Source organism: Neophocaena asiaeorientalis, unplaced genomic scaffold (genome assembly GCF_003031525.2).
Source record: "Neophocaena asiaeorientalis asiaeorientalis breed wild unplaced genomic scaffold, Neophocaena_asiaeorientalis_V1.1 scaffold254, whole genome shotgun sequence".
NCBI lineage: Eukaryota > Metazoa > Chordata > Mammalia > Artiodactyla > Phocoenidae > Neophocaena > Neophocaena asiaeorientalis.
In genome coordinates, this window is record NW_020174705.1 from 1,311,168 (window position 1) to 1,330,004 (window position 18,837).

The 18,837-nt window shown below is 56.7% G+C and overlaps 2 protein-coding genes across 7 annotated transcripts in view; one reads left to right on the plus strand and one right to left on the minus strand.

Annotated features, from left to right (window-relative positions):
* Window positions 1–3,633, plus strand: part of TELO2 (telomere maintenance 2) — a 13,103-nt gene extending 9,470 nt beyond the window's left edge. The window contains exons 16-21 of the mRNA XM_024759364.1: window positions 397–561; window positions 1,010–1,101; window positions 1,708–1,807; window positions 1,985–2,049; window positions 2,267–2,382; window positions 3,186–3,633. Coding sequence (XP_024615132.1) covers window positions 397–561; window positions 1,010–1,101; window positions 1,708–1,807; window positions 1,985–2,049; window positions 2,267–2,382; window positions 3,186–3,292 — 645 coding nt within the window. The 3' untranslated portion in view covers window positions 3,293–3,633. The remainder of the gene's footprint in view (window positions 1–396; window positions 562–1,009; window positions 1,102–1,707; window positions 1,808–1,984; window positions 2,050–2,266; window positions 2,383–3,185) is intronic.
* A 129-nt stretch (window positions 3,634–3,762) lies between these two features.
* The window catches only part of IFT140 (intraflagellar transport 140), a 70,320-nt gene continuing 55,245 nt past the window's right edge, over window positions 3,763–18,837 (minus strand). For 4 of the 6 annotated variants that reach the window (XM_024759358.1, XM_024759361.1, XM_024759359.1 and 1 more), the window contains 11 exons: window positions 17,260–17,437; window positions 16,500–16,690; window positions 16,115–16,210; window positions 15,783–15,915; window positions 15,564–15,707; window positions 14,815–15,204; window positions 11,619–11,825; window positions 11,227–11,439; window positions 10,989–11,155; window positions 9,516–9,657; window positions 3,763–4,498 (listed from right to left, as the gene is read on the minus strand). In XM_024759358.1, the coding sequence (XP_024615126.1) occupies window positions 4,292–4,498; window positions 9,516–9,657; window positions 10,989–11,155; window positions 11,227–11,439; window positions 11,619–11,825; window positions 14,815–15,204; window positions 15,564–15,707; window positions 15,783–15,915; window positions 16,115–16,210; window positions 16,500–16,690; window positions 17,260–17,437 (2,068 nt within the window). In that variant the 3' untranslated portion in view covers window positions 3,763–4,291. The remainder of the gene's footprint in view (window positions 4,499–9,515; window positions 9,658–10,988; window positions 11,156–11,226; window positions 11,440–11,618; window positions 11,826–14,814; window positions 15,205–15,563; window positions 15,708–15,782; window positions 15,916–16,114; window positions 16,211–16,499; window positions 16,691–17,259; window positions 17,438–18,837) is intronic. The other 2 variants (XM_024759362.1, XM_024759363.1) reach the window with 1 other exon arrangement.

Here is an 18,837-nt window from a genome sequence, read left to right on the forward strand (position 1 = left end):
GCAGTCAGTCTGCCCTGTCTGTGCATCTGCCTGTCCTGGGTGCTTCCTAAAAACGAGGTTGCATGTGTGGCCTCCGGGTCCGGCTCCGTCCTCATATGGCCTGGGCTGGGGTTCCTTCCCTTATCCTGAGAGGTGGGCGTGGCGGGATTGGATGGGCTTCGGGAGAAGTGACCGAAGGTTTCAGGCTCGTCAGCAGGGAGCACGCCCACCTCCCTTCTGTCCCCCGACAAAGTGAAGTGAGCCTAAGGGACTCGAACTGACTAGCATGGGGTTCCCAGAACCTCCCCCCTGAGGACTGCCGGGGCCTTCGAGGGCACCCGATTCACCTTGAAATTTGGAAGATGTCATCCTTCCCCAGTGGGATGGCGGCTACCCCGGGTGTCTCCTCTCTTCTAGGTCCTGACTCTGGCCGCCCAGGAGCTGTCTCGGCCGGGGCGCCTTGGGAAGGCTCCCCAGCGAGGCTCCCCAGACCCCGGCTCCCAGCCTGGTGGTGCTGTGGTCCCGGCCTGGCGGGCGGTGGTGGAGGAGCGCGTCAGGCGTAAGACCCGGCGGTTTTCCAAGGTCAGCCAGGCCCTGGGGTGGCCTCTTGGGTGGGACCTCTGCCCCGAGGGGACAGTGACCACAGTGTCCTGTGAAGGGAGGGTTTTTGGTACAAACTGAGTGATGTGACACATGCTGTTAGGGCATCACACTGAAGTGACTTTAAAACGTGAATACAGCGTTAAAACATGTGAAAACAGCCCTGAGGGTTCTCTGTTGGCAACAACTGGCCTGGCGTGTGCTGGGTCATTGGGGTCCCTCTAGGCCGGGGCTGAACGTGCTCTCCTGGGACATTGGGCCATGTCTGGAGACATTCTCAGTCGTCACCGGGGGTGGGGGGTGGTGCCTGCTCCTCTGGTGCTCAGGACCACCCCTCCCAAGTGTCCCCGAGTGTCCCTGGTGTGAGGTCCCCAGGCAAGGCTGTGCCCTGTGCCCTGCCTGGCGCCTTGTGAGCACGTGTGTTTGGCAGGGCTCTGCGGGGCGGGCACCAGCCGTTGGCCCCAACGAATTCAACTCGGTGGCTGGCTACTTCTTCTTCCCCCTCCTTCAACATTTTGACAGGTGAGAGAGTTTTCTGGAGGCCTGTGATTTGGGGAACAGGAGCCCTGGCACCCGTGGGTGGGAGGGTCCCTAGGGTGGGGGCTAAAGTGGGATTTGGGTTCAGGGGGGTCAGGAACTCGGCTGTGATTGTTTGTAGCTTAAATCAAGTGATGTGAGGGCATTAGGCATCAGGGTGTCCGTTATCTCCAGATGCTGGGTTCATGGTGGGGCTGGGGCCAGAGCCTTACCCTGGTGCCTCGACCCGGCGTGCCCTGCCGCCCCCGTGCGCATCGTTGTCCTGCCTCAGCCCGAGCGGGGTGCAGATATCCCCCCGCCATCGCCACGTGGGTGCAAGGCTCTGTGGACAGAGGGAAGGGCCTGGAGCCCTTTGCTGCAGAGGCCCCGCAGGCAGCAGTCCTGCTTCCTGATCCAGGCCCGGGCTTGACCAGGCGGCCTTGCAAAGTGACGGGGAGTCTGTCCAACACCTTCTTGTGGCTCTGGGTGCCATGTGGGGACAGGCAGTGACGAGGGGCGTCCAGGGGCTTGGGGTGCCCTTGGTGGCCCACGAGGTTGGGGAGCCGGCCCTGAGTGCCTGGCCTGCACCATTCACTGGGTTCTGTGTTGTAGGCCTCTAGTGACTTTTGACCTTTTGGGAGATGACCAGTTGGTTCTTGGGAGACTGGCCCACACCTTAGGGGCCCTGATGTACCTGGCTGTGAACACCACGGTGAGCTGGGACCCCGTTCCTCTGGCATCTGATGGCTCACCTCCTGTGGGGTCTGCGCCATGTTCTGTCCCCCTGTGGGCCTTGCCTTGGGACAGGAGTGTTTGGACCCGAGGATGGGGTCTGAGGCGGGGACTGCTGTGTGCCAGGACCCCTGCCTACTGGCTTCTGCTGTTTCAGGTGGCTGTGCCCATGGGCAAGGCCCTGCTGGAGTTCGTGTGGGCCCTTCGTTTCCATGGTGACGCGTGAGTAGCTACAGGGCTGAGGGGAGTCGGATGGGGTGGGGGTCCTGAATCCTGCTGGAAAGTGGACAGTGGGAGGTGGGTGGCGGCTTCCGGGGTGGCCGAGAGGCAGCCTGGCTGGGCGCTCCTGCAGCAGGAAGGGCCGGCGGGGCTTCCCTGGCGTGGGTGGAGGGCGCCAGGCTGCGGCTCCTCACGGCTCAGGCTCCTGCCTTCTCCGCAGCTATGTGCGCCAGGGCTTGCTGTCTGCTGTCTCCGCCGTCCTCCTCAGCGTTCCGGCTGAGCGGCTGCTGGCAGACATGCTGGACGAGCTGCTGGAGGCCCGGTCCTGGCTGGGAGGTGAGTGCTAGGCCGGGGTCACCGTGGCCAGGCGGCGGGAGGTTGGTGCAGCCTGGAGGGGCCGGGAGGCCGTCAGCTCGTGGGCAGTGTGGCCCAGTCCCCAGCCCAGCATGAGCGTCATGTGGCTCCCGTTTGTGTGCTGAGTGTCCTCAGTGTGGGGGTGGGGAAATGGCTGCTGTCGGGTCACTTTGACTTTGGGGAGTCCTGCAGGGAAGGTGCCCAGATGTTGGGGTGGCACCTGTATATGCTGGGAAGTTCCATCCTCAGCAGAGTTACAGTGGTGATTGGCATTTTGCCACATTTTCTCTGGCGGCCACCCCTTCCCCACACACGTGCTCTTTTTAAAAAGTTTCTGTCGCCAGTAGTACCCCCACCTGTGGGCACTTGAGCCACGGCCCTCAGAGCCACCGTGCCCGTGTCCACCCTCGGGGCTCGCAGCTCATCTGCATCCACACTGGCAGGCCCGGTGGTTCTGATGGCGGCCTTTCTCTCCCTTTCTGCCAACCCTGCCCGGCGAGGCAGCCCATGAGCCTCCTAGGCTCCCGCAGGCCAGCCCCCCGACATGGGTGTCCGAGCACATCTGCATTCAGTGTGTTGGGACGGCTCAGGGCCTTGTGCTGTGGGTGCAGGTGCCTCCCCGGCCGGGCTCCTGGCCCCAGGTGCTAAGGCGCCCTTTGCTGGCGTCTGAGGAGATTCTGGTGCCACGCGGGGCTCATTCAGGAGGCCTCAAATGAGAGCAGCTGAAGAGGGCTGGCCCGCTCAGTGCTGTGACGCTGCCCACGCTTCCATTTCTCTCTTTGCAGACGTGGCCGAGAAGGACCCAGACAAGGACTGCAGGCTGCTGGCGGTGAAGGCACTACTGCTTCTGGAGAAGCTCCGAGATAAGCTCCTCCCACTCTCCTCTCCTTAGCCCCCAACCCTCGGAAGGCACGTCCCACTGGAAGAGTGTGGGCTGGGGGCCAGCACGTGGGGCGGAGGTGCAGCTGGTACAGCCTGGAGTGTCTGCGGCTCAGCGAAGACTGCATCAGGGCCTCGGGTTCTGACCCCCACAGACTGGGACTGGGATGTGGCCTCTGAGGCTTGAGCTCCAGGATGGCTGCTCAGCCCGGTGCCTCTGTGCAGCTTGTAGACTGCAGAGCTGGGGCCACTGGGCCTGGGGGCTTCTTAGCAATGTGCCCCCAGCCCTTCCTCACCGAAAAGGCCAGGGACTTTAAGAACAACAGAAAAGGAAGAATAAAAGAGGTGCAGGAGCTCTTTATGGTTCTCACTCCTGCAGGGAGCCTGGTGCCCACACACGGCCCCCTGAAGGGGAGACATGGAAATGGGGGCAGGAAGGGGACACGGGCCTCTGAGAAAACAGACTTTATTTGGAGAATTTCGGCAGCTGGTGGGTGGAGCTGGGGGTGGGAAAGCATGAGGCAGCCCCCCCCCGCCCCCATCATGGTGCTGTCCCCGATGGCCCCTTATGGTGGGAGCTGGTGACGGAAAGGGCGTGGCCTAGATGGACAGAGCCTCCCGATGCAGCCCAGTGCCAACCGTTGTCTCCCTGTGGTCAGGACGGGGTGTCCTGTGGGAACCAGTCAGATGCACTGCTGGGCAACCTGTGTGGGTGCCGGGAATATGGGGACACCCTCAGTTTCTTAGGCTTTACACCCTGTACTTGGGGGAATGTCATGGGAAAAATGAACCAACTCCCTTGACTGCCAAGGGGCTAAAACAAAACCCTGCAGGGGTCAGGGACTCAGAAGGGGTGGCTTAGAGACCCTCCCCCTGATGCCCCTCGGAGGCTAGCGCATTTTCCCACAGCTCTGCCTATGGACTCAGACACAAAACTTTCACCAGGAACGTCAGGCTCCTGCTACTGATAATGACTGGCAAGTCCCAGAAGAGCCTGGGCAGCGGCAGGCCCTCAGGGGCCATTCTCCACCTCCTCCATCACCTCCTCGTCCATCTCCTTGTGATCCTCCATGTTGTTGTGGCGCATCTGCTCCGGCATGGTGCACATCAGAGGGATGCCCAGGCCCTGGTGCACGGCGTCCACAGTGCGCTGGCTCACGTAGTACGACACGTTGGCGGAGGGCACTCTCTTCCGCATCTCCTCCAGGTACTCGTAGGCCTGGGTCACACACAACAGCCGTGACCGGTCAGCGCACAGTGGGAACAAGGGGCCCAGCCCGGGGGCAGAGTGAACAGGGGAGGGACACCTTTGGTAAAGGGGCTCGGTGGCCTCCCGGCCTTCCCAAGCATTGGTGGCATCTGCGGACAGCGAGGCTCAGGCTCCGGTGGTCAGTGCTGTGAGCTCCCCCAGGGAGTCCCATGGGCAGCCTGTTACCAGGACCCTGTGTGTCTGGGGACCACGTCCCAGAGGGTCCACCCACCCTGGATACACACAGGGAGACCTCGAGGAAAGGATGGATTCATGTCTCCCGTTTGTTTCATTCACTCTGGGGTGTGTGCTTGTTGGGCCAGAGGGCCGGCAGCAACATACAAATGGTTTGTCTTGTGTATTTTGACCAGGCCTCCAATTTACCCCAGTTAATTGGCCTGTGGTTAGTGAGTCTCATGTGTACGTGGTCCTTGGCCTGGGGCTGGTGAACTATGGGATTGTCAGTGGTTTTCCTGTAGGACTTCCTTTGGTCCTACCAGTGGGAATATGTGTGTGTGTGGGGGCATGGGGGCCACACAGCAGCTCGGGGTGGGGTCTGAGGCAGGACGGGTGTGCTTACACCTGCTCCACCTGCCTGCACCCACCCACACCTCCTTAACACATGCTCCACCTGCTCACCCACAGGGAGGGTCATGTGCAAGCACAAGGAGCTGGAACAGGGCCTCACGTGGCTTCTACGGGTACACTGAGTATCAATTCAGAATATGAACAAAATTTCCAGGAGCTTTTTGACTTTATGAGGAAATAATCACATCTTAGCATTTCTTAAAGATGATAAAATTTTAGAGTGATCTTATTTCAGACAGATATAACTCTGATATAAACAATAAAGATCATAAAGATAAAATAGGGTGTTTGGAGGGATGGGGGATGCAGTGTGCAAGTGCCCAGGAGCCCTCCAACGATGGAAGGAGACATCCAGGCACCAGGGACGCCCCTCGGTGTCTGCTGAGGGCCAGCTGTGAGCCGTGCTGGGCACACAGGACACAGGTACAAGGGAGGACCAAGCCAGGCCACTGGGCGCTTCGGTGAGAAGCCCGGCCCAGCAAGGGTAGAGGGAGTTGGGCAGCCGTGGGGTTTGGGTTGGGGAGCCTACGCAGAGGGGAGGGGGTGGGAGTCGGTGGGGAAGCCAGAGAGAACACCTGGGGGCGAGGAACGACACAGCCAGGCGCACTGGGGGCAAGGGAAGCAGCATCTCCAGAAGGAGTGTCGGCAGTCTGTCAGGATTGGGCTCAGGATGGGGCCATGAGGACCGAGCGGGAGGGACGTCCCAGGGACGGGGAGACCCTGGAGCAGCAGTGGGGGCTTCTGTGTCCCCTGCCCCCACCCGGGGAGGAAACTCATGCAGGCCTATCCTTTCTCAATTTATTTATAGATTTTTAAAAATTTAAAGTTACTAAATCCTACAGGCTTCAAACAAGGCTTGAGACAACAAAGAATGTGGTGAAATACTTGAAATGTGATTTTTCTGTTAATTTTGAGGATTCAGTGGTCTGAGCATCTCTGCAGTCCACTTTTGTTTTATTCTCCAAAAAAGAGGGAACCTGTTGGGATTCACTTTAGAGCTGTTTCCCCAACAACAAAAGGGGTCGGTGAGTGGAAGTGGCAGGGCCGGGAGGATATGAGCAAGTTGGCCGGGAAGTCTGAGTTCATGGTGCTGACCCCCCAGACCTGGGCCACGGACGCTTGGCTTTCCTGGGAATCTGGGAACTGTGCCCCGTGAGGCCAGCCTGGCCCACTGGCAACGCTTCTGAATGAGTTGTCAATCCTGGGTTTGCCAGCACTTGGGAAAGGAAAGCGGGGGTCCCTCGGGGTCACTGCAGCCTCACCAGGAACTACCTGCGAGGGACAGGCTGTGGGCAGAGCACGTGGACTATAGCACAGTCTGTGTGCTGTCCTTTAAAACATGAAGGGAAAATGCAGCCAGGTGGGGTCCTGCTGCTGGTTTCAGAGGACTAAGACCGAAAAGAATGAGGACAGAGGCTTCTGGGGAGGGCAGGGTAACTCACATTAGACCAGCCCCCCTCCCAAACAACAAGGACAAACTGGGCAAAATGCAAAAGGCTCTGGAGAACAACCGTGGGCAGGTGGGCAGGGGGAGCCGACACTTGGGTGAGTTTTCTGCTTGTTGTAACTTCTGCCTCCAGGAGGCCCAGTCAGGGCCACTGGGGGAAGTAAAAGGCACAAAGAAACTGGCCAAAAGAACCAGAATCAGAACTGTATCCACCACAGCAGCTGGCATGTGAGGAAATGGTGAAGACAGTTGTGGAGCAGACAGATTCCGAGTGTGGGCTCTGCCCTGACCTCTGCTTGACCCTGACTCTGCATGTGGTGGGGACCGGCCACACGCCAAGGAGCCTGAGCAAAGCCACGTACTGAGCAGAGAGCTCCGCTGCCCACCACGGTGGGGGGGCTTACACTCCGAGCTCAACAAAGATGGCTGCCTAAGGAAAGCAAGACAGAAAGAAGACATAGCAGAAGCCAGGGTCTCTACAATGTGTTATCCACGATGTCCGGGATACAAAAAACTGCTGGACATAAAAAGAAACAGGAAAACCTGACCTATACTCAAGAGAAAAGACAAATAATGGAGACCAACTCAACATGTCTAGATGTTTGAATTAGTGGCACAGACTTTGGAGCAGCAATTACAACTATGCTCAGGAGTATAAAGTGTTCATTCTTAATCAACAAATAGGAAATTTTAGCAGAAAACAAAAAAAAAAGAACTAAGTGTAAATTCTAGAACAGAAAAATACAAAATCTAAAATGAAAAATCTGCTGGACAGGTTAACAGCGGATTGAAGATAGCCAGAGAGAGTCAGTATATTTGAAGATAGTTATGTTACCTAATTCAAGTAATAGGAAGAAAAGATTAATAACAATGAACATCAATTACAAATGTGTATCCACTTAATATGAAAAGGCCTAACACTTAACTGGAGGCCCAGAAAGAGAGAATAAGGCAGAAAAAAAATATTTGAAGGAAAAGTAATTACAGATTTCCCAAACACAGTCACAAAAGGATCAAATTTGTTTCCAAGTAACTTACCGTTATCCCAGGAGAAAACTCAACAATACTGAAAAGAACACACACACAGACTCCAGCACTTGACAACCTAAAACTTACAGTGTCTGGAATCCAATAAATAATTGCAGACCTGCAAAGCAGGAAAATATGAACCATAACAAAGAGAAGAATCGACCAATAGGGACAACCAGAATTGACATGGAGCCGAGGACTTTACAGTAGTAAATATTTCACGTGCTCAGTAAGGCAGAGGAAAAAGCAGAATAAAGAGACACAGGAGACAGAGGGAGGAGAGCCGGTTCAGACCCACTGGAGGTGAAACTACGGAAGGAGCGATAGCAGAGCGGACTCTGCAGAAGGAAGACAGTCAACTTGCAGCAACAGCAAAGCAACCGCCCCAAATGAAAATAGGAAAAATTCTGGGAAAAAGAATCAGTTGAGCCAGGGGCCAATATATACAAGTGGCTGGAGTCCAGAAGGAGGGGGAGGGCAAGGGATGAAAGGGAACTCCCTACAGACGGGGAGAAAACACAGCAGCTCGCACATCTGATGCAGACAACGTCCAGGCCACACTCAATAAGAAGACAAACACCCAGTGAAGCAAGGGGCAGTGTGAGCACTTGCAGGAGGGGACCTGAGCAGGGGCTCGCCACCAGCCACACAGACAGGGTGTGTTACAACCACAGTGAGACACCACCACACACCCACCTACATCGCAGCCACCACCAGCTGCATGTCCACCCAACACTTGGACTTTCCTGATGAGATCGCTGGTTATGTTAGCCAACAGGATTTCTTGTGTGTAATGAAATGTTTTGACATTTGCACAACCCAGTGAACCAGTATTTTCCAAACGACCACCATGATGTTACAAAATCATGTATGTGTAAAAGATGGAAGGTAGACCAACGGGTTTTAAGGTAACAAGTACAAAAAGCATGCTGACATGGTTTCAGATTGCTCATTGCAACTAACTTAGGAACACCACTTGTGGAGTGTGGTGTGGTGTCTAAGACCTGCGAATACTTGACAGGGCTGCTACAAGGTCCTCCCCTTCTCACCTACACATTGGGGTGAAGCTGGGTTTTCATCACAGATTTCATATTTCAGTGAAAACTTATTTTACCACATTGAATGCAGAAGCAGACATGGAGAGTCTGGCTGTCCTGTATTACGTCAGACATTAAAGAGATTTGCAACAATGTAAAAGTTACTTTTCTCACTAAATGTCTTTGTTTTGAAAAATAGTTCTTTTAAATGAAAATGTTACTTATGTTACCATGTAGTGGGTTTATTTTATTTTTAAGTAAATTAACAAATATTTTACAAATTTATTAGCTTATTTTCTAATACAGTAAATATTGGTAGATATAACCCACATAAAGCTCTTAGGGTCCTCAATAACTTCCCCAGCGTAAAGGGGTCCCAAGACCAAAATGTTTGAGAACTGCTCTGTTAAACTGAATTATCAAAACCCTTCCACAAAGAAAGCTCCAGGACCAGTGGGTTCACTTACACATTCTATCCTACATTTAAGGAAGTGACACCCATCTTACATACACTCTCTCAACTCCAGGAGGTGGGCACCCCAAGTGTTATTAGCAAACTGAGGAGTGAAGGGACAGGAAAGGATGTCTGTGCCTGTCAAATGGCTCAGAAAATACCCATTTTATGTATAAAATAGAAAAGTTAAAACATAGAATGAATATATAAATGTGGCAAAATGTTAAAAAAAATGAATCTGGTAAAGGGTTGGGTTCTATTATTCTTGTAACGTCTCAGTTTGAAATTATTTCAAAATAAGAAAGGCTGAAAAGTCAAAAAGAAAATCAAAATGTGGGGAGGTGCCTCCCCCACTGCGAGCTCCGCAGGGGGCTCTGCAGCCGGGATACCCCTATCACCCCGCAACCCCATCAGCCCCAGGTGCGGCCTCACCGTCTGCAGGTCCTCCATCTGCACGTGGCGCTCAACCAGGAAGCCGTATACGTCCCCGACGCGGACGGTGCTGTCCAGGTCCGGCTCCTCCAGGAGCAGCTTGCACTGCCTGACCGACTCCTTGGGGTCCTCGGTGTATGTCCTGCTGGGAGCAGGGACATTCTGAGCCCCAACCCAGGGCACGGCTACACGTCAGGGGTTAGGACAGGCTCTCGGCCCAGAGGATGCAGCTGTTTTGTTTGTTTTGTTTTTGTTTTTGTTTTTTTGCGGTACGCGGGCCTCTCACTGTGGTGGCCTCTCCTGTTGCGGAGCACAGGCTCCGGACGCGCAGGCTCAGCAGCCATGGCTCACGGGCCCAGCCGCTCCGCGGCATGTGGGATCTTCCCGGACCGGGGCACGAACCTGTGTCCCCTGCATTGGCAGGCAGACTCTCAACCACTGCGCCACCAGGGAAGCCCAAGGATGCAGCTTTTAAGAAGGTAATTCCCGTGAACTAAATTAATTCTTTATTGAGTCAATTCATAAGTTCACTAATTGGTTTTAACAAAACGTATTGACCGCTTGCAGGGCTGGTACTGGTGCTGCACTAGACTCTGGAGGGCACGGCCTGTCAATGCCAGTCCCGCCCAGGGAGCAGCCTGGAGGGTGACCTGGGGCAGAGAGGCGAGGGCATGGAGGGGGTGCGTCACTGTGGGGAAGCGTCAGGGAGGGCAGCCCAGGCAAAGGCCGACGCAGTGACGCCCAGGGTCTCCGCAGTGCCTGGTGCGGTGCGTGCAGGTGGGGGTGGGACCAGGAGGCCCTGTGAGTCCCCCACAGGCTGGCCCTCTGGCCCCCGCATTCCCCTCCCTCTGTCCAAGCACCCTGCCCTGTGGCTGAGCCCCCTCCCTCCTGCAGCCCTGACGTTCCTGAAGCTACACATCTGACTGGGGGAGCACCCTTCAAAGAGCCCCACTCCATAAACAGCATTCAAAATGTTTTTGGAAGTTTTTGGAAAGCCTCTTCTCAGATAAGCAAAGTGCTTTCATTGGTTTGGCAGAAGCTGAGCCCTGCTGTCCACACAAGGGTCTTGGAAGCACTGGACTAGCTGCCAGTAAGTAAAAACTAAGACCCCAGACACATTTGGACTTGTGGCCTGTCCTAAAACAGGCGGCGTGCTGCCCGAGCCTCCACCCCATGGGCCCCCTCCCCAGAACCACCTGCTGGACCCCTGCACGCACCTGAGCAGGCCCGGGCTCCCCTCAGACACAGCCTCTCCTGACACCAACCTGCCTCCCCCGACCACCACTTTCCTTCCTCAAAGGTCTCGGCTGTTTCTGGAACAACCCCCCAAGAGTCGGCCTGGTTTTGCAGGAACCAGAGGAGCCCCGACGTGCATAGAGCAACGGCACACCCTGCCCTTCCTGTCCAGCTGTCCAAGGAGTTCCTTAGAAGAATGTCCACTGGAAGTGCCGTGCTGCCCCACGGCTGACGCACCTGCGGGCCTGCATGAAGCGCTTCACCAGTGCCATTTTGCTCTGCAGCTGCGCCAGCCTGGCCTCCTGGTCCAGTGGGCTCCTGGCCTTGGCCTTGGACAGGCACTTGTAGGCCTCAGTCAGTGCCCCGTGGGCCTTGTCGTAGTTCTGGTACTCGTCGATCTCTACCTGCAGGAGGAGGCGTCAGGACCCATGGGTCCTCCATCCACCCGGGGCCCCTGGAAGTGGGGGGTCGGTACCTGGGCACAGGCATCGTAGAAGCCGGCCAGGAGGTCCAGGGCCCGGCCCTTGGTGTAGAAGCTGATGATGCTCTTCATGATCTCCGGGTCCTTCCGCCAGTCCAGGGACTGCAGGTAGTTGGCTGCCATGATGTAGATCTCCTTTTGCCTCGAGACGCCCGCAAAGAACACAATTTTCTCAGTGTCCCCAGACTTGAGCAGTGCTCTCATGGCCTGGACAGAGAAAGAGCCGGGCTGGCCCCTTCCTGGCAAGGTGGACAGAGCTCCCGCCCGACGCTGCAGGTGTGTCTTCAGGACAAGCGAGCTCTGGGCTGCAAAGTCTTGGCAGGCGCCCTCGGAACCCTGCCCGGAAGCTCATCCCACAGGGCACCCATGCGCCGGGTCGCACTCACCTTCAGCCTGTCCCCTGCCTGCGTGTACTTCTTGGTGGCCAGGTGGTAGTTGCCCTGGCGCATGCAGCAGCTGGCAATCTGCTCCAGCAGCTCACGCCGGGACTCTTCAGACAGCTCCTTGCAGTCCTTGGACACCGTCATCTTTTCAGCCATCTCCTCAGTGATGGTCAAGTTCTGCTCCAGGCAGAGCTTCAGGGCTTCGTGATACTGAGAAGGGCCACAGAAACCAAGGGGCAGTCACCTGTGGCCTGGGGGAGAGCCACACCTCCCCGCCTCCTGGGGTGGGGGTGGGGGGAACAGTGCGGCCAGGTGGGGGCACGTGACCTTCTCTTGCTATTGACACTCTAGAGGCAACCAAGGAAACGTGCAGCCCAAAAGGAAGTTATATTCATTGTGGGAGGAAAAGGAGACCAGAAACTAATTTTCTTCTATAATTCCTTTCAAGTTTTCAAAGTAAGGAGTTTAATTAATTTAATTAACTTTCCTTAAAAATTCAAGAAAAATTATGTATTCTTCACTTAAGAACATGTCTTGGGGGGCTTCCCTGGTGACTCAGTGGTTAAGAATCTGCCTGCCAATGCAGGGGACATGGGATCGAGCCCTGGTCCGGGAAGATCCCACACGCCGTGGAGCAACTAAGCCCGTGCGCCACAACTACTGAGACCACGCACTGCAACTACTGAAGCCCGAGCGCTCTAGAGCCCGCGAGCGACAACTACTGAAGCCCGCACGCCTAGGCCCATGCTCCGCAACAAAGACACTGCAATGAGAAGCCTGCGCACCGCAACGAAGAGTAGCCCCCGCTCGCCCAACTAGAGAAACACCGTGCGCAACAACGAAGACTCAACGCAGCCAGAAATAAAATAAATTTAAAAAAATAAATAAAACAGCCCATTGCGGATTAATAAAAAAGAATGTGTCTTGGGAAGAAAAAGAACTATATCTTGGAGATGATTTGCCCTGCTGACGGCTGTGCTGGGAACCTGCAGGGCATCCTGCCCAGACTCAGAGGGGTGGTCCTGCAGGTGCGGAGGTCCTTGTGCCTATGCCACTCACTCGTGTATAAGTGTGTTGTTAGCATGACTGCTGACGATAGGAAGCACTGGACCGAGGAAGATGTGCTTGTCACCTGTGGCAGGCACCACTGCCATGTTCCTACCCGCAGCCTGAGCACAACTGTTTCCCACTACAACCTGGCGGGTTTTCTAGCCTTTTTACTTTACTGGCCTAATTCACAAACAATGGCATCTCCTCACGTCTGATCTGTATTCCCCTGATATGAGTGAGTCTGTGTATCGGACATTCAGGAACCATCCAGATTTCCTTTTTTTAAAACAAACTGACCATATTCTTTGTCCTTCCTCTTGAGTTGTTGGTAGATTTCTTATTGGTTTATAGAAACTCTATACATATTAAGAAGACTGGCCTTTCGGGATATAGGTAGAATACATTTTCTCCCATTTTATTATTCATCTTTGCTTTGTTTATGCTGTGTTTTCCATGTGCTATTTTCAAATTTGTATTTGGTCAAATTGATCAGTCTTTCCCACTATGGCTGTTGGGTTTTGAGTTGTATTTAGAAAATGCCTTCCCTCCTTCAAGGTCATACGAGACACATGTGGCTTCTGGTGGCACTGGGCCGCCTCCCTATGCACTTAGATCTCTGACCTGCCTGCAGTTTCCTCAGACGCAGCAGGTGAGACGGGTTTGACTTCACTTTTCCCAAGTGGCCACCTGGCTGTGTCCACCCCATTCACCGAAGGGCTCATCCCCACTGTTGTGAGATGCTCCTTCACCACATGTAAATGTGCATCCGTATGTGGCTCTATTTCTGGATTTTCTAGTATTTCCTCCTGATCTATAGGCCCGATCACGCACTAAACCCCAATTATTCTAGCACTGATATAGTTTATGATCTGGGAGGTTTAATCACCTCTTGCTATACTCTTCTTTCCAGATTTTTCTCGGCTCTTCTGGCTTATCTGGTTTTCACTGTAAAACTACAGAATCCACTCATCTAACTAGAGGAAGCCCTGTGGTATTTTTCCTGGGGTCAGAGTCAGTCTGAAGCGGCCTTAGGGGAGGCCAGTCAGTAGGTCTCTCTAACCAAGTACGTGGTGTGTGTGCCTTTTCACTTGCTCAGGAATTCTCCTATCACTCATAATGAGAGACCACACTGCAAGCGTGATTCTGGCTGCAGGAAAAAAGATCTTCCAATTAGGACAGGCTGATTCTGGGTGACTAACCATTTTCTATATCTCCATTCAGTTTCCATCAAGGGGAATTTTTCTCCTTAAGGAAGATTAGTGCACATACCCATTAAGACGGCTACTATCAGAAACTAGAAGACAGGGAGTGTTGCGGAGGATGTGGAGAAACTGGGACCCTGGTGCTCTGCTGGTGGGAGCATCAAATGGTTCAGCCGCCATGGAAACAGTGTGGCGGTTCCACAGAATGTTAGAGCAGAGTTATCATGTGACCCAGCACTTCCCTCTCTGGGTAAATTCCCCAAAGAACTGAAAGCAGGGTCTTGAAGAGATGTTCGCACATTCATGCTCATTCACAACGGTCAAAAGGTAGAATTCCCTGGCGGTTAGGACGCTGCGCTCTCACTGCCGAGGGCCCAGGTTCCATCCCTAGTTGGCGAACTAAGATCCCACAAGCTGTGCTGGTGTGGCCAAAAAAAAAGGGTAGAAGCAACCCAAACGTCCACCTGTGGATGCTGGACAAGCCAGGTGTGGTCTGTCCATGCAGAGGGATACGGTTCAGTCTCAAACAGCAGGGACCTTCCAACACACGCTGCAGCGTGGACGGCCTGGGGGACGCTATGCTCGGGCGAAAAGCCAGTCGCAAAGACAAGCGACTCCACTGGCACACGTCCCTAGACTCACGCTCAGAGAGACAGAAAGGCGGAGGGTGCGTGCCAGGGGCCGGAAGAGTTTGAGTTGTGCGAGACCAGTAGGGTCTTGGAGATCGGCTGCACGAACACGTGAATGTGCTTAACACCACTGAGTTGTACACTCAAAAACCCCTAAGATGGTAACTTTCACGTTATGTGCTCTTTACAACACACACACAGAAGAAAGTGGACTCCTTAGCTATGACTGGAAACAGGCGGCGAGTCCCGCACAGGCCGGCCTGGCCTTCCTGGTGAGCGTGGTTGGTGAGGGTGGCCGCCTGCCCGCAGGGCCCGTACCTTCTTGGCGGCCAGCAGCAGCTCCACCGCCTTCTCGTACTGACTGTGCTCCAGGAAGAAATCGGAGCAGCGGGCCAGGAGGGCGGGGTCTGACCTCTCGTCCAGGTCCTCTGCCACAAGCTGCAGGGCCACAAACTGCTGTGTGGCGAAGGCCAGCTCCAGGGCCTTGGAGAAGTGGCCGGCCTGTGGACAGCGGGGGAGGTCTGAGCAGCACCGTCTGGGCGCCCCACTGTGCCCGGGGCCTGGAGCGGGTGGCCTCACCTTGTGGTACAGCATGACCGCCTGGTCCATCTGCTCGCCCTTCTCCTCGTAGTAGCGTGCGGCCTCGATCATGTCCTTGGGGGAGCTCAGCAGGGCCAAATTCATAAGCTGGTCATCCAGGCCGTGCTCCTGTGGGAGCACAGAACGTTGGGGAACTACCTGACATGAGGGCTCTCCGCCTTTTCGACTTTTCTTGAAGTGGGACCCTGGGCTGGAACACTTTTATGGATGCAAAGCGCCCGATGGCTTCCTAGGTAGGTCTATTGAGTACGAGGCGTGAACAGCCTCCCTGCTGCTCAGGAGCCTGGATAGCAGGGAACGTCCCCGAGCGCACTTGGGCAGAGTGAGGCGTGAGATGTAGACACCTGCCTGGGTAGGGGAATAACACTCACGACATGAGTCTCTAACCTTCTGTTTGAAACTCTCTCAACAGAAGGTGGGAAGCAGCCTCCCCCACCCGGAGGCGCTGGCAGGGGCTGGGCACGCACCTTACAGAGGCGGATGGCATTGTTGAAGGCCTGGGCACGTGTGTAGAAGTGCACGGCCTGCCGCACCTCGTCCTGGCTCTCGTACTGGCGGGCCAGGTGGTAGGAGGCCGCCCAGTTCCCGGTCTCGCTGGCTATCTCTGCGGCCTAGAGACACCAGGGACAGGGGTTTTGCGTGCAGCCTCCTCTGCCAAGCAGCCCACCTCCCTCCGGGGCTCCTACCTTCTGGATGTTGCCCTGGAAGCAGTAAACGCGGACCAGAGAGAAGTAGTCGTGCGCCAGCTCATAGTAGCGAAGTGCGGCATCCATCTCGGCCTGGCTCTCCAGGTACTGGGCCCACCACCTCCACAGGGTCCTGCGAGGAGCCGCATGTGCTCCCTCAGGCCCCTCTCCCGCCAAAGTGAGCCCTGGGTCCCACACCAGCAGCCAGGAGACATGGACGCCGGGTGGATGAGCCCGAGTGAGGTCCCTGGGGGAGGCCCCTGCCCGGTGCCCTGGGGACCAGCTCACGTGTGAGGCTCTGGGGGGAAGACCTCCCAGGCCCAGCCACTCACTTGTCCTTCATCTTGTTGATGTATAGCTCCAGGGCCTGCAGGTCCTCTGCCAGCATCCGTGGCACCTCGAAGCGGTGCGTGTCTGATTTCTCGTAGCTGCGGGAGAAGAGAAAGCGCCGCTCACTTCCTGGTTCAGCTTGCAGCTCAATGGCCTGTGCACCCGACTAAGAGCTCCACCACTAGCACTGTCCAGGGGGCACAGGCCCGACCAGCGCTGCGGCCTAGAGACCCAGAGCCTGGCAGGTCCTCCTAAAGCACAGAGCTCAGGCCCCCCCAAAGCCCTCCCACCAAGATGGTGCTGGTCCGGATCTTCCTCTCAGAACCTCCGAGGCCCCCTCACTGGGGCAGCAGAGGCAAGAGGTCCTGGCTGCCCGCCCGTGCTCACTAGCTGAGGGCCAGGCTGCAGTCCCCGCTGGCCTCCAGGTGCCGGGCGTAATTGTAGTAGGTGGTGCGCAGGTGCACGCGGTCGTGTCGCTCAGCCAGCTCAATGGCCCTCTGCCACTGGCCCTCTGCCTGCAGGAGCCTATTGAGGAGGTCGTAGCGCCCGCATTTCTTGTACAGATGCTCCGCGTCCTCCTGAGGGAAGGAAGTGTGCCTGTTGGCGCCGATGATGCCCCCAACAGCAGCCAAAAGTCACCAGGGATCCACCGTAGCAGGCGGCAGGGCGGCCAGGCCATCAACCCGCCCACGACTGAGACCACAACACACCCTGGGTGGGATGGACACTTTGGGGCATGCGCGGGGATGGTCAAGACGACACTGGAGAGGGCAGGCCTGCCCGTCAGCCAGTGGGTCTGAGCTCCACCCAGACCCCATCAGACCTGTGGGTGTCTGCTCCCGACTGTCCCCAGCCCGACAGTGAGCTGTGCCCGGCCACTCGGCCTGCATCTCTTGCGACTTCCATCGGCCTCTCTGGGCCACAGGGGTACAAGGGGCCGTGAGCTCTGCAAACATGCAGGAGGCAGGGAGGGGACCGGCGTGGAGTGGAGTGGCCTCGGGGGCTCTGCAGGGGGCTCCCTCCCCCCCACCCCCATTTTGGCCTCAGCTTGTTTGAGGGGGTTTCTGTTCCCTGCAACCCAAGGGCCCAGACAAGCACACACTGTGTGTGGGAGGCTGGCCTGCCCATCGGGGTGGTGCCCACTCACCAGCATGCCCAGCTGTATGGCCAACACGGCCACCCTGGCCTCTGGCTCTGGCTCCTGCTCAGCCTCCCGCAGCGCTCGGGCTCCACGCGCGTGGCCCATGTGCCCCAGGCACACCTTGGCGACATCCAGCCGCTGAGTCTTCACGCACATGCGCGCCATGTTCTCCCAGACTGCCTCGCTGCAGTGAAGGACACGTGGCTCCAATAAGCTGCCGCTCCCATGACTCGGGCCCCAGCAAGACCCGTGCTAGGCAGCACGGGGACCCGGCTGGACACATGGTCTCTGAGAAGGGGGCTGTGTGCGAGCCCAACAGCTTCACCCACAGAGCAACGTGGCAAACTGGGGCCCACATGGCCTCCCGGGAAGAAAACGGGTGAGACACCCGTGTCCCGGGGGTGCAGGGGCTGGTGTACCTCTCACGGCTGGCCCTGGGGCCTGCTCCTTGAGCAGGCTCCCTCCCTCGGCCACAAGGGGTCCCGTGAAGACACCGGAGAGTGTCTTGTGCAGGCTGCCAGGCCCCACCGTGCCCCTCAGTGAACATTTGCTTCTCCCCCCCGGCACCTGGCACCTCTGTCCCAGGCTGAACTCCTGGTACTCCCTCCACCCTCACACAGAGCCCCTGGGTCAGGCGGGGAGTGGGGTCCCCCAACTCCAAGGACAAGCATGACACCCAGGTGGGCCTTGCCATGTGCTGAATGGAGGCGGGGGGCCTGGGGACGGACCTGCAGAGCTGCCCTCTGACACCCCTGGCACAGGCTTGGGCCGGGCTCTTCCTTCCTTGTTTGGAGGTTTCTAGCATCACTCTCCCTCCAATGCTGATGGGGGCTCCTGCCCGTCCCCTAGCAGGTCCCAGGACAACCTCAGACCCAGGACGGCCTCCCTGAGAATAGATGCTGGCAGGAGGGAGGATGCTCTGGGGCCCCTCCTCCTGGGGCTTCATCCCCTGATGACCCCAGAGCCCTGAGGAGAACAGACCAGTAAGTAACTTCTGGGATGCGAGCGGCTGGTGGCCCTCGGGATGCGTGAGTCACTGCGGACTCCACCCGTCCGTTCTCAAGGAGCCCCTGGGCGAGCAGTGTGGAAGCAGGGTGCCAGCCACTCCCGACAGCCTTTCCGTGGGCAGCTTTACCCCATGTGAGTCCTGGGGTCTGTGCATCCAACCAAAAGTCCATGTGGACACCCGCCTAGTCCCCGCCAGAGCCATGAGCGCTTCCTGCTGTCTGGTAGCGTCTGCACCCTGTCAAGTGAGGGGCAGATGGGCTCCGAGCGGCCCGACACTTGGGAAAGACTTGTCCTCTGAGAAGCTCCCAGAGCGAGCCAGAGGACCCTCCTCTTGGGCTGCTCTGTGGAGACCCTGGTGGGACGGAGCAGTGGTTGACTACTCCCAGCTTCACGTCCCACCAAGCAGCATACACGCTGTGTCCAGACCTCCCGTGTGTCTCTGCTCTAAGACAACGCTGCTGCTTGTCCGCGTGAAGGAGCAGGGGAGGCCTTGACAGGGCCAAAGACCTGGACCGCGGAGAACAGGAAGGGCCCCTGGGGTGGCACACGATGGATGAGGGGGTCCTTGGAGGACTC